Genomic DNA, 13,086 nt, shown 5'->3' with positions numbered 1-13,086 from the left:
ATCAATATGAGAAGTAATTGAAATTTAAATTGAATTCAACATCTGGAATTAAAAATCTGAAGATGACCAAGTTGTAAGCATTACTGTTTGTCAAAAAACAAGATCTGGCTCACTAATGTCCTTGTGGGAAAGAGATCTGCCATCTTAATCCGTTCTATCCTTCATGTGGCTCCAGACCCACAGCAGTGTGGTTTATTGTCAACTGCTCTCTCAGTATCGTTATGAAATCTCAACAAAGTAATAAAACTGGAAGGACAACCCAGCACCAACCTAGGCACCAGAAAAGACAATGACAGAAACAGCCTTGTCAACTCTGCAGAGTTCTCCTTGTGAATATCTGGGGGCTAATGTCAAAATAAAAGTGCTGTCTCAGCACCAGCCTGACATATTGATACTCATGGTATCAGACGTTACTGACAATGTCCCAGCCCCCAACATCACCTTTCCTAGATATGTTGTCTTTCTCTGGAAGGACAGACTCAACATAGATGAGGCAGAGTGTTATACAGTCAAGTGGGAGTTGCCCTGGGAATCCTCAACATTGACTCCGTATCCCAAGAAGTCTCATGGCTCCAGGTTAAGCAAGGGCAAGGAAACTGCTTGCTAAGTAATGTGTACCATCCTCCCTTGGCTGATGAATCAGTACTCCTCTATGTTGAGCTGAAAATGTGTTGCTGGTTAAAGCACAGCAGGTTAGGCAGCATCCAAGGAACAGGAAATTCGACGTTTGGGGCCAGAGCCCTTCATCAGGAATGAGGAGAGGTGAAGGGCTCTGGCCCGAAACGTCGAATTTCCTGTTCCTTGGATGCTGTCTAACCTGCTGTGCTTTAACCAGCAACACGTTTTCAGCTCTGATCGCCAGCATCTGCAGACCTCACTTTTTACTCCTCTATGTTGAACAAACCTTGGAGGAAGCACTGAGGGTGACAAGGATACAAATTGAACTCTGGAGGTTTTCAATGTTCACCACAAGTGCCTCAGCAGCAGCACTACTGACCAAGCTGGTCATATCCTGAAGGACACCACTGCTAGACTGGGTCTCTGGCAAGTGGTGAGGGAAAAACATAACTTGATCTCATCCCTGTCAATTTGCTGACTGCAGATGCATCTCTCTGTGACAGTAACTCTAAGAGTGACCACAGTGTTCTTTTGGAGTTGAAGTCCCACTTTCACATTGAGAATAGCCTCCATTATGTTGTGTGGCACTGTCCATGGGCTAAATGGGACAGACCTCAAACAGATCTGGCAACTCAACTGGGCATCTGAGGTGCTGTGGTCCATCAACAGCAGCAGAATTATACTCCACAATCTGCAACCTCATGGCCTGATCCATCACCCACTCAAATATTGCTTTTGAGCCTGGGGATCAACCCTACTTCAATGGAGAGTAGGAGGGCATGGCAGGAGCAGCACCTGGTATACCTAAAAATTAACCATCAACATTTAAAAGGCATCTGGATGGGTATATGAATGGGAAGGGTTTAGAGGGATATGGGCCAAATGCTGGTAAATGGGACCAGAATAGGTTGGGATTCCTGCTTGACATGGACAAGTTGGACCAAAGGGTCTGTTTCCATGCTGTACATCTCTATGGCTCTATGACTCTAACTGGAGTTCTAGATAGCAGACAGTAAGCAAAATGCACTTATCCCAGCTGGAACAAGGCTAAAGTTTGCACTGGTAACCTGACACACACCACAAGAGACCTGCTGCATTTTGCAAGCCGCCAAGGCTGCTGAACTGCTGAAAGATCATAAAACATTACAAGTATATTTTATGGATGTAGGTTTGCTCGCTGAGCTGGAAGGTTTGTTTTCAGACATTTCTTCACCTACTTGGTAACACCTTCAGTGAGCCTTCGAATGAAGCACTGGTGGTATAGCCTGCTTTCTATTTATATGTTTGAGTTTCCGATGGTTGGTGACATGATTTCCTGTGGTGATATCATTTCCTGTTCTTTTTCTCAGGGGGTGGTAAATGGGATCCAAGTCAATGTGTTTGCTGATAGAGTTCCGGTTGGATTGCTATGCTTCTAGGAATTCTTATGCATGTCTCTGTTTGACTTGTCCTCAGATGAATGTGTTGTCCAGTCGAAGAGGTGTCCTTCCTCATCCGTACATAAGGATACGAGTGAGAGTGGGTCATATTGTTTTGTGGCTAGTTGATGTTCATGTATCCTGGTGGCTAGTTTTCTGCCTGTTTGTCTAATGTTGTGTTTGTTACAGTTCTTGCAAGGTATTTTCCAAATGACATCAGTTTTGCTTGTTGTCTCGATAGGGTTTTTCAAGTTCATTAGCTACTGTTTTATTGTGTGGGTGGGTTTGCGACCTACCATGATGCCAAGAGGTCTGAGTAGCCTGGCAGTCATTTCCGAGATGTCTTTGATGTAGGGGAGAGTGGCTAGGGTTTCTGGACATGTTTTGTTTCCTTATTTCGGTTTGTTGCTCAGAAATCAGCTGACTGTGTTCATTGGGTACCCATTCTTTTTGAATACATTGTATAGGTGATTTTCCTCTGCTCTGCATAGTTTCTCTGTGCTGCAGTGAGTGGTGGCTCACTGAAATAATGTTCTAATGCAGCTTCGTTTGTGAATGTTGGGATGATTGTTTCTGTAGTTCAATATTTGGTCCGTATGTGTTGTTTTCCTGTAGACGCTGGTTGGCTGTTCGCTCTACTGTGACATCTTGGAATGGCAGATTGTTGTTGTTTTCCTCCGCTTTAGTGAATTTTATGCCATAAGGGCATTATTGATGGTCTTGAAGGTTTCCTCTAACTTGTTTCGTTTAGTAATGACACAGGTGTCATCCATGTAGCGGGCCCAAAGTTTGGGTTGGATGGTTGGCAGAGCTGTTTGTTCAAGTCTCTGCATTACTGCCTCTGCTAAAAACCCTGATATCGGAGATCCCATGGGTGTTCTCTCAGTTTATCTGTAAGTTTTGTTGTTGAAGGTGAGGTGGGTGGTAAGGCAAAGGTCCTCTAGCTTGACGATACTGTCCTTATTGATGAAGATGGTGGTGTTTGGTGTATGTGTCTTTGGTTCTTCTAATAATGTAGTCAATGTTTCCTTGACCAGGTTGATGTTGATGGATATGAACAGGGCTGTTACGTCAAAGGAGATAATTATTTCATCCTCTTCTATCTTGGTGTCTTTGATGGTCTTCAGGAATTCTTGGATGGAGTGGAAGCAGTCGTGTGAGTCTTCTACTAAGTGTTTCAGTCTTTGGGGAAAAAAAGGAAATGACATCACCATAGGAAATGATGTCACCACAGGAAATAACATCACCAACCATAGGAAACTCAAACATATAAATAGAAAGCAGGCTATACCACCAGTACTTCATTTGGAGGCTCACTGAAGATGTTACCTAGTATGGTGATGAAAGGTCTGAAAAATGAACCTTCCAGCTCAGTGAGCAAACCTACATGCAGAACCTCAATCTAAGCTACAATTCTTCTCAAAACTCACCAAAGATGTTTTATGTTGTTTGGGATGTCTTCCTGGTGAATGTCATCTCGAAGAAGGTGAGAGTTGTCTGCTACTAACATATCACCCTGTTCCCTGGCCAACATCTCTGTCTCGGCCTTGATAAAATCTTTAACTTTTGTGAAGACTCCGAGAATAGTGTGGCCTGGTTCCTAGCATACTACCCCACTGGGGGAAAACAAAACATGTCTGCTTCTCTTCCCCCTTCAGTTCCTCATTTTGTAAATAGCATGGGCCACACAGAAACCAGATTGGTGCATTTGGAACGAGGAAAGAGAGGCTAGAAAATCATGGGGAAAAGTGCAATCACAATTAACATTTAACTATTATTATCTGGACTGATGTAGATAAACTTAAGTAGATTCTTTGCTTCAAGAAATACATATGCTTATACGTTAATGAAATATAGCTAAAGGATAGTTGCATTTGGAGGGGTGGTTAGTAATTGAGTCTATTGGTTACCAACTTGGCTGAACCTCTGCAATGCATCATTTTAACTATTTTCAAGTGCTGTTATTTGGCAAAGGCAGCAGGGAATGATACGTAGCCTCCAGACTGGTCATCTTCCATCTGAAAAAGAAGGTAATGTCAGCTCAGCTATCTGAAAGTTGCTCCCAGATTAAAAGGGAGCCTTCACCCACAAAAAGAGAGTTACACGATTAGCAAATTAGAGGGTGAGCATCCAATAACTGCATTGGCAAACACAGGAAAGTAACTCATCTTCCATAATGCAGAGCTACGACAGCCTTCATGGTATCTGGAAAAGAGTTGGATCAAACCATGTTTCATGGCATGTGGAGTAAGTGGGGGAGAATCTGCGAGATGTTCCTTTGTTCAGGTGAGGGTGGGTGGATGATAGGGGAGATGATCAGGGCCTGTGTGTTAGGTGGGTATGGATGGATATGGATTTCAGAATGGTTCATAATCTGAAGACCGGGAGCTGGATCTTAGACTGGTTTTCAGAAAGCTTAGAGTGTGCATGATATTGAGAACTTGTCCTCTCCAACCACCATCATCCTTTATCTCTGCCAAGCTTTTCCCACTCCAGAAAGAAATTTGATTGAGGTGCTTAAAATCATGAACCTCTGTCCATGTAAATTCAGTATTTGAGCTAGGTGGGTTAGGGGCATTGCTATTACTGAGGTCAGGAATTATAGAGGTGTCAGGCTGTGTCTGGTTTATATGAGAAACAAGTCAGACAAGCTTCTTTAGTCAATAAAGAATAACAAGGTAATTATAAATAAAACATAAACAAACAAACAAGCCAAGATCATTAACAAAAAAGCTTTAAACTGTACAAGGATAGATATAACTGATATTCTAACATCCCAAAACTAATATGAAGTAAATTTGGGGAACAGACAAACTAAGATTGAACACTCACACGTCAAATAGCAAAGCTAATCGAGACAAATACCACAGATTTCTCAGCAATCCCCCTCCAGGTGTCAGTAAATCTCATTCAACCTTCACAGGGGATTCCAATCCCTAACCTTCAACAATCCAGCCTCAAACTCTCTCAAAGATCACTCTGTTAAGGAATGCCTCAACAAGCGCTCCTATTCTAGAGGTTCACCTTCCTTTCCTGCGATTACACTCCTTTTGATTATGCGGAAATTGCATTCCAGCACTTAATCACAGGTATAACACCAGCTTTTCACAAACAGCCAGTTTCACCAAGCTAGCACTGCCCCTGGTTTGTTTTCTGAGCTCCAATCTTGCTTGTTTGCACCAAGAAATGATTGTCTATGGGTTTTCAACTCCAAATATTAATGATGCTTAGTCTGCCTTCAAGCCATAACCATAACATTTAGCTGCCTACCAACTCCCATGATGTTTCCCTGTATTCTGACTGCACAGAGCTAACCAACTTGACTTCTTCCTAAGTCCCCAACTTTTACCATTACGTATGCACCTACCGACACCAAAAACTTCTTTTAGACTTCAATCTGCACAGAGTCAATGACCCTAAGTTGCCCTTCAGCAACGCAGCTTAACAATTCTTTTCTTCAAGGAGCCTGCATCCAACTATCTGCTGTCTTCTCAAACTAACTGTGACTCTGGGACTGTTTTTCAGTGACCCTGAACTGTTTGGGCTGACTTAGTGAAAAACTTGCAAATTCTCTATGCAGTGTTGAATGTAACTTATATATTGGGACAACTCAAATATAGCAGCCCGTTTGGAACTGTCTGTTCCCTGAGGGTTACAAAGTTCACTAAGGGCTGGCCGCTATAGCACAAATTACTGATAACAAAAAGTGTGAGTCCATCAAGATCAAAAAGACATGTGAATCAGTTATGAAAACAACGAGCTAGATTTGATTTTTTTTTTGCAGTTGCTTATTGACCTTAGGAACAAGTTACCTGCTCATGCAGTGAGTGCAGATCAAACATTCACAGGGGGAGTGTTCCTAGCTCTGGTGTTATCATATGAGGTAGATTGAAAAATAAATTCTATGGCATTGAGATTCTATGGAAAATAAATTTAGAGCAATAAGTGGAATGGATTAAACAGGAGATGTATAATTAAGAGGCACCCTCTTTAGGAATATGGGAATTTGTTTTTTCCTTTGTTGTTCATTCACTGCAGATTAGTATCGAATGAATCTGACTGAATACTGTGCTTTTAAATTGACTATTTAATCTAAGTTTAAAATATACACATTTACTCTTCTATGGTCAGGCTGAACATGAATACTGTTTTCAGCTAACATTATCATGTTACATTGGAAATACATAGTCCAGAGAGTACTCCAGAAAGAACTATGAGGCTGAAGAGGCAGCGGGAAAGTACAGACCACCCAGTACTGAAAGAAAACAAATGGGAAGATGCATTGTAGTGGAGTTGAATCTGTGGTTTCAAAGCCTGTGTTTTGTTTTAACACAGCACCCTCATGAAAAGCAATGGAAGCAGCAAAAGAACAATATAACTGTGGATGGTTGAAACTGGAAACCAATAGCAGTAATTTCTGGAGAAATTCAGCAGGTCTGCCAGCATCCATGGGGAGAAAACAGAGTTAAGAATGAACAGTTAAACAGAATTAGTGTTTCAACTCCAGCGATCCTCCCTCAGAATCTCTGAAGCCGGGTTCTGAAGAAGGGTCACAATACTCGAAACATTAACACTGCCTTCTTTCCATCGATGCTGCCATACCTGCTGGGTTTCTACAGCCAACAGAGAAACAAAACTGGTCAGGAATCGCAGGAGGTCTTGGAAGTGGCAAGCACTTCCACCGCAGGGAAGTCTCTGAGGTGTGCTATGGCTCTCAGAGAGAAATTCTCCAGGAAACTCCAAAATGTCCTTGTTCAGTCAATCTTCAGTATAATTCAGACCATAATTTTTGACCTGTATCAAGACTGTAACAATATGGATACAGTGTCCAGGGGAAGTAGAAACGATAAATCCACATAAATCAGTATTGAACCATGACAATTAATTAAAAGAGAATTATAACCGGTCTGGTCAGAAAAAAAGAACTTGCTTTGATAAAATGCTTTTCATACTATCAGTATATTGCAAGGTTCATAAAGTCATGGAGATATACAGCATGGAAGCAGACCCTTCGGTCCAACTCGTCCATGCCAACTAGATATCCTATATAAATCTAATCTTATTTGCCATTATTTAGATTAGATTAGATTACTTACAGTGTGGAAACAGGCCCTTCGGGCCAACAAGTCCACACCGACCCGCCGAAGCGCAACCCACCCAGACCCATTCCCCTACATTTATCCTGCCCCTAACACTACGGTCAATTTAGCATGGCCAATTCACCTAACTTGCACATTTTTGGACTGTGGGAGGAAACCGGAGCAAACTCACGCAGACACGGGGAGAATATGCAAACTCCACACAGTCAGTTGTCTGAGGCGGGAATTGAACCCGGGTCTCTAACGCTGTGAGGCAGCAGTGCTAACCACTGTGCCGTCCACTAATGCCACTGTGCCGCCCACTATTTGGCCCCTTATTTCTCCAAACCCATTTTATTCATATATCCATCCAGCTGCCTTTTAAACATTGCAATTGTATTAGCTTCCACCACTTTCTCTGACAGCTCACTCCATACATACACCACCATCTGCTTGAAAAGGTTGCTCCCTTATGTCCCTTTTATATTTTTCCCACTCCCTTAAATCTATGTCCTCTAATTCTTTGCTAACAATTAAGTTTTGAACAATATTTACATTAATGTTGGCTATTAGTTTCCACCTAAGTACTGCTCCCACAATCAGCAGGTCGGATAGGTACGTAATTAGGTAACTGGGGTGGACGTTGACTGGGACTAGGGTCAAAAACAGAAAACATGGACCTAGTGCAGCTGTAATGGCCCTTCACCAAGAAAATGGACTTATCAGCAAAAGGTTTTGTGCTGGGAAAGTCATGTCTTACCAACTTAATAGAGTTCTTTGAGGAAGTGACAAAGTTGTTTGATGAGGGAACAGCTGCAGATGTCATATACGTGAATGTCAGTAAGGTGTTTGATAAGGTTCCCCATAGGAACCAGGCTGATAGAGAAAGTGAAGTCGTATGGGGTCCAGGGTATACACACTAAATGTTCAGAGAATTGGCTGGTGTCACAAAGCTAGTTCCTTTTTTTTCCAAAAGTTGTTCTTTGGCTCAGGGATACTCTGTCCTTGATTTTTTCAGAGGGATCATAAACTAGGTCAGGCTCCAATTAGTCTGGTTTGGTACCGAGATTAAAGGATTTTGAGAGGCCTGTTGTTTGTCTGTAACATAACCTCACTAACATAATCCAGGTAATTTTCACTGTACACTTACTGAAACAAATTGCAAAGTTATGATCTGGCTGCCTGCTTAAGAACGTTTTGAGTGGTCTGGCCTAGTCCTTAACACTGGCCATCAGGAGACAGAGGGTAATAGTGGAAGAGAGTTACTCAAAATGGAGAACTGTGACCAGTAGTGTTCCACAGGGGTTTGTGTTAGGACCACTGTTGTTTGTGATATACATAAATGACCTGAAGGAAGGGATAGAGGGTCTGATTAGCAAGTTTGCAGATGACACTAGAATTAGTGGAATACCAGATAGTGAAGGGGACTGTCAGAGAATGCAGCAGAATATAGATAGTTTGGAGTGTTGGGCAGAGAAATGGCAGATGGAGTTCAATCCGGGCAAATGAGAGGTGGTGCAATTTGGAAGATCCAATTCAAAAGCGGACTATATGGTGAATGGAAAAGCCCTGGGGAAAATTGATGTAGTGTAGAGCAGCTTTTATTTGTCATTTCTACCAGATACAACTGATACAGTAAAAATGAGACAGCATTCCTCTGGGACCAAAGGTGCTACATGGATAACACAAACGACATGATCGTAGACAGGGCAGCATAAAGTGCATTAGAAGCGCAAAACACACAAATTACAGTGTAATAATAAAAAATTAATTAATAAACATTTTTCTAGCAGCAATTTGAAGTTGTGCAAAGAATCAGGTGGGAAAGTGTTCGATCATACTATGTTAAAGAGCTTGATAGCTTGGAGGAGGAAACTGTTGCACAGTCTGGCTGTGAGAGACCGTATGTTCTGGTATCTTCTGCCAGATGGCAGGAGGGAGAAGAGTTTGAGTGAGGGGTGTGTGGGGTCTTCCACAATGCTTTTAGCCTTTTGGATGCAGCATGTGGTGTAAATGTGTGCAATGGAGGGAAGTGAGACCCCCGATGATCTTCTCAGCTGTCCTCACTATCCATTGTAGTGATTTGAGAAGGTGCAATTCCTGAACCAAGCAGTGATGTGGCAGCTTAGGGTACTCTCAATGAACCCTCTGTAGAATGTGGTGAGGATGGGGTGTTGGGAGGTGGGCTTTCCTCAGCCTGCATAGAAAGTAGAGATGCTGCGGTGCTTTCTTGGCAATGGAGCTGGTGTCAAGCATCCAGGTGAGATTCTTCACCAGGTAGACGCCAGTAAATATGGTGCTCTTCACGATCTCCACGGGGGAGCCGTCGCTGTCCAGCAGAAAGTGGTCGCTCCATGCCCTCATGAAGTCAACAACCATCTCTTTTGTCTTGTCCACATTCAGAGACAGCTTGTTGGATCTGCACCAGTCCATTAGCCACTGCACCTCCTCTCTATATGCTGACTCATTGTTCCTGCTGATGTGACCCACTATAGTCGTTACATCAGCAAACTTGATGATGTGATTCAACCTGTGTGTCACTGCACAGTTGTGTGTCAGCAGGGTGAACAGCAATGGACTGCTGTACAGAGGGATCTGGATGTTCAGGTCCATTGTACCCTGAAGGTGGCAACACAGGTTGATACAGTGGTCAAGAAAGCTTTCCTTCATCGGATGAGGTATTGAGTGCAGGAATTGGTAGGTCATATTACAGTTGTATCGGACTTTGGTTCAGCCAAATTTGGAATATTACATACAATTCTGGTCACCACATTGCCAAAAGGATGTGGATGCTTTGGAGAGGCCGCAGAGGAGGTTCACTATGATGTGGCCTGGTATGGGAGACACTAGCTATGAAGAGGTATTGAGTAGATCAGGATTATTTTCATTAGGAAGACGGAGGTTGAGGAGGGACCTGATTGAGGTGTACAAAATCATAAGAGGTATAGATAGGATGGATAGAAAGAAACTTTTTTCCGAGAATGGGGGACTCAATCACTAGGGGCCATGTGTTCAAAGTGAGAGGGGAGAAGTTTAAGGGAGATATACATGGAAAGTTCTTGACACAGTGGGTGATGGGTGCCTGGAATGCATTGCCAGCAGAGGTGGTAGAAGTGGGAACAGTATCATCATTTAAGATGTATCTAGACAGATACATGAATTGGCAGGAAGCAGAGGGATACAGATCCTTAGAAAATAGTTGTCAGATTTAGATAGAGGATCTGGATCAGTGCAGGCTTGGAGGGCTGAAGGGCGTGTTCCTATGCTGTAATGTTCTTTGTTCCTTGCTCCACCAACTCAAGGACAGTGGCCCCTTCCACTACCCAAGCACAGCAAGTCCCTTAGAGCCCAAGTCATTGATTTTGGGTCCAATTTTGGGACCTCTTTGTCCCAGACCTTGTCAGTGATATTGGGATCCCTTTTCAACTATGTGTTCAGATCTTCTACATTCCCTTGAACATTAATGATTGGTTCATAGCTTATCACCTCATTTTGCTGATAATTGCACTCTCTGTACAATCATTCAAAGTGTTTTCAAATTCATTTATGGGACATGAGCATCACTGATTGATCCAGTATTTATTGCTTTGAGAAAATGGTAATCAGCCACTTTCTAGAACCACTGTTATTAACCTTGTGCTGTGGAAAGTGAGTTCTAAGATTTTGACACAGTGGCTGTGAAGGAACAATGATATATGAAGGGAACTTGCAGGTGCTGATGTCCCCAAATGACTACCGCCTTTGTTTTTTTAGGTAATAGATATCAGAAATTTGGAAGGTGATATCAAAGGAGACTTGTTGAATTGCCACAATACATTATATACATAGTTCATCATGCTGCTAGGTGCACTTGTGATGGAAGGACTAAGTGCTTAACTATTGGATGGGTGCCAGTTATGTTGGCTGCTTTGTCCTTGGTGCAGCTATGATTCTTGGGTATTGTTGAGCTGTACGCTTGCAGGCCAGTGGAGAGTGCTCCATCACACTCCTGACATGTACTGTTTAGGTAGCGGACAAGCTTTGGTGAGCCAGGAAGTAATTTTCTTGCTGCATAATGTCTTTAGCCACACTATTTAATTTTCTGATTCTGTTATTTCTGTCAAAAGTAACCCCAAAATTGCTGATGGCTTGGTATTTAACAATGGTAAGTGTCATTCAATATTAAGGGGAGATGGTTACATTCTCTCTCACTGGAGATGATCATTGTCTGGCACTTGGATGACATGAATGATGAGATCAAGCCACTGCCATCATCAACTATTAAACTTCCTAAAAAAGTCCAACTTCATGAATACAAAAAACCTACAGGGGAAGGAAGGAAATCAGACAATACTTCCATGTGAAAAATACTCTTTTCAATCCCTAAAGCCTCCCACAGCCCCACTGTATAGTATCTATTGTCAGAGAAGAGGAAAGGGATTTCATATTTGTGTGTTTCTTTTTCAACCATCCAGGGGACAACTATGGCCTCGCTCTTGACCTCATGAAGATACGGCAGCAGCAACGGACAACAACAACGAACCCTTGGCTACTTCCTACCTCACAAGCCTGGCCTGCAGATCATGTCTTCATCTCCACCCCAAGCTACAATTACACATACAAAGACTACAGGAAATTCTTCACTGACATAGGATATGAAGATGGCTGGTTCAAATGGCAACACAGCAAAAGTTTTCTGACTGACCTGCCTCCTCCAGGGGTGGAATTGTATTGTATGTATGGAACAGAAGTTCCAACACCAATGACTTATGTGTACGATGAAAATTTTCCTTCCAACCAGCCAGTACAGATTATCTACGGAAGTGGTGACAACACAGTGAATAAGAGAAGCTTGTCTCTGTGTGGACAATGGAAGGACCAGCAAAAGCACAAAATTCATGTTATAGAACTTCGTAACAAACATCATTTTGAGACAATTTATGACACTGACGCTTTACAAATGATTCAAGATATATTGTTAGGAAATTATTCTGAACACTAAGTCAATTCTGTCAACTAGATGTGGTTTCCTTTGTGATTGGGTACACCTGATTCAGGTACACATAAACTTCAGATTTCCAAATCAGAGCTTTAAACTAGACTGGGCTTCTCTGAGGGGTTCAACAACATCTTTAAGTTGTAATAACTGTTTCTGCTGGGAATAATAACTACCATATTTCATTGCTTATATCCAGGAATTCTGAACTTACAAGCTACAAATTATGATCAGAGCTGAAAATGTGTTGCTGGAAAAACGCAGCAGGTCAGGCAGCATCAAAGGAACAGGAGATTCGACGTTTCGGGCATAAGCCCTTCTTCAACTTTCGGCTTATGCCCAAAACGTCGAATCTCCTGTTCCTTGAGTGCTGCCTGACCTGCTGCGCTTTTCCAGCAACACATTTTCAGCTCTGATCGCCAGCATCTGCAGACCTCACTTTCTCCTCGAAAATTATGATCAGACCCAGTTAAGTGATGTTTACACTTCTATATAAGCAATCTAAGCCCAGAAATCAATATCTTCAGAATACCAAACAAATTCACATCTATGTTTTTCCTTATAAAGAGATATTGACCCATTTCAAATCATATCTCAAATTATCAGGTAATTCCAGATGAAGGCCACATAACTAGTTGGATGTTGTTTGCTGATATCTTCAATAGTAATTTGTAAAATGTTCTCAAAGTTACAGCATCAATCAATTGCTTAATTCAGATAAAAACCATTTTGCTTTAGTGTACATTTTTTTAAGAATAAAAAGGATTTTCATCCTGAGGAATATGAATGAGCTCTCAGACAACCTTTGACCTGGCCAATTATGATTCTACATCTCTCGTATTTGACTGATCCTTACTCTGGGACAGCTTTATCAATTCTCAGAGAAGCCACTAGGGGGCACGTTTTGAAAAATGATTCCCATGGAGTAAACAGATCAGGCGTGTGGGGAAAAAAAACTTTAAATGTACAACAGCAAGAAAACATTTTATTGTTATTT

At 42.1% G+C, this 13,086-nt stretch overlaps 1 protein-coding gene across 1 annotated transcript in view; it reads left to right on the top strand.

Annotated features, from left to right (window-relative positions):
* lcat (lecithin-cholesterol acyltransferase) overlaps positions 1 to 12,095 on the top strand; it is a 33,296-nt gene extending 21,201 nt beyond the window's left edge. Inside the window, exon 7 of the mRNA XM_060837507.1 lies at positions 11,569 to 12,095. Coding sequence (XP_060693490.1) covers positions 11,569 to 12,095 — 527 coding nt within the window. The remainder of the gene's footprint in view (positions 1 to 11,568) is intronic.
* Positions 12,096 to 13,086: the final 991 nt, after the last annotated feature.

The sequence above is a fragment of the Hemiscyllium ocellatum genome, chromosome 17 (assembly GCF_020745735.1).
Source record: "Hemiscyllium ocellatum isolate sHemOce1 chromosome 17, sHemOce1.pat.X.cur, whole genome shotgun sequence".
NCBI lineage: Eukaryota > Metazoa > Chordata > Chondrichthyes > Orectolobiformes > Hemiscylliidae > Hemiscyllium > Hemiscyllium ocellatum.
The sequence above is the reverse complement of the archived record's forward strand: the minus strand, read 5'-3'. Positions and strand labels throughout refer to the sequence as shown.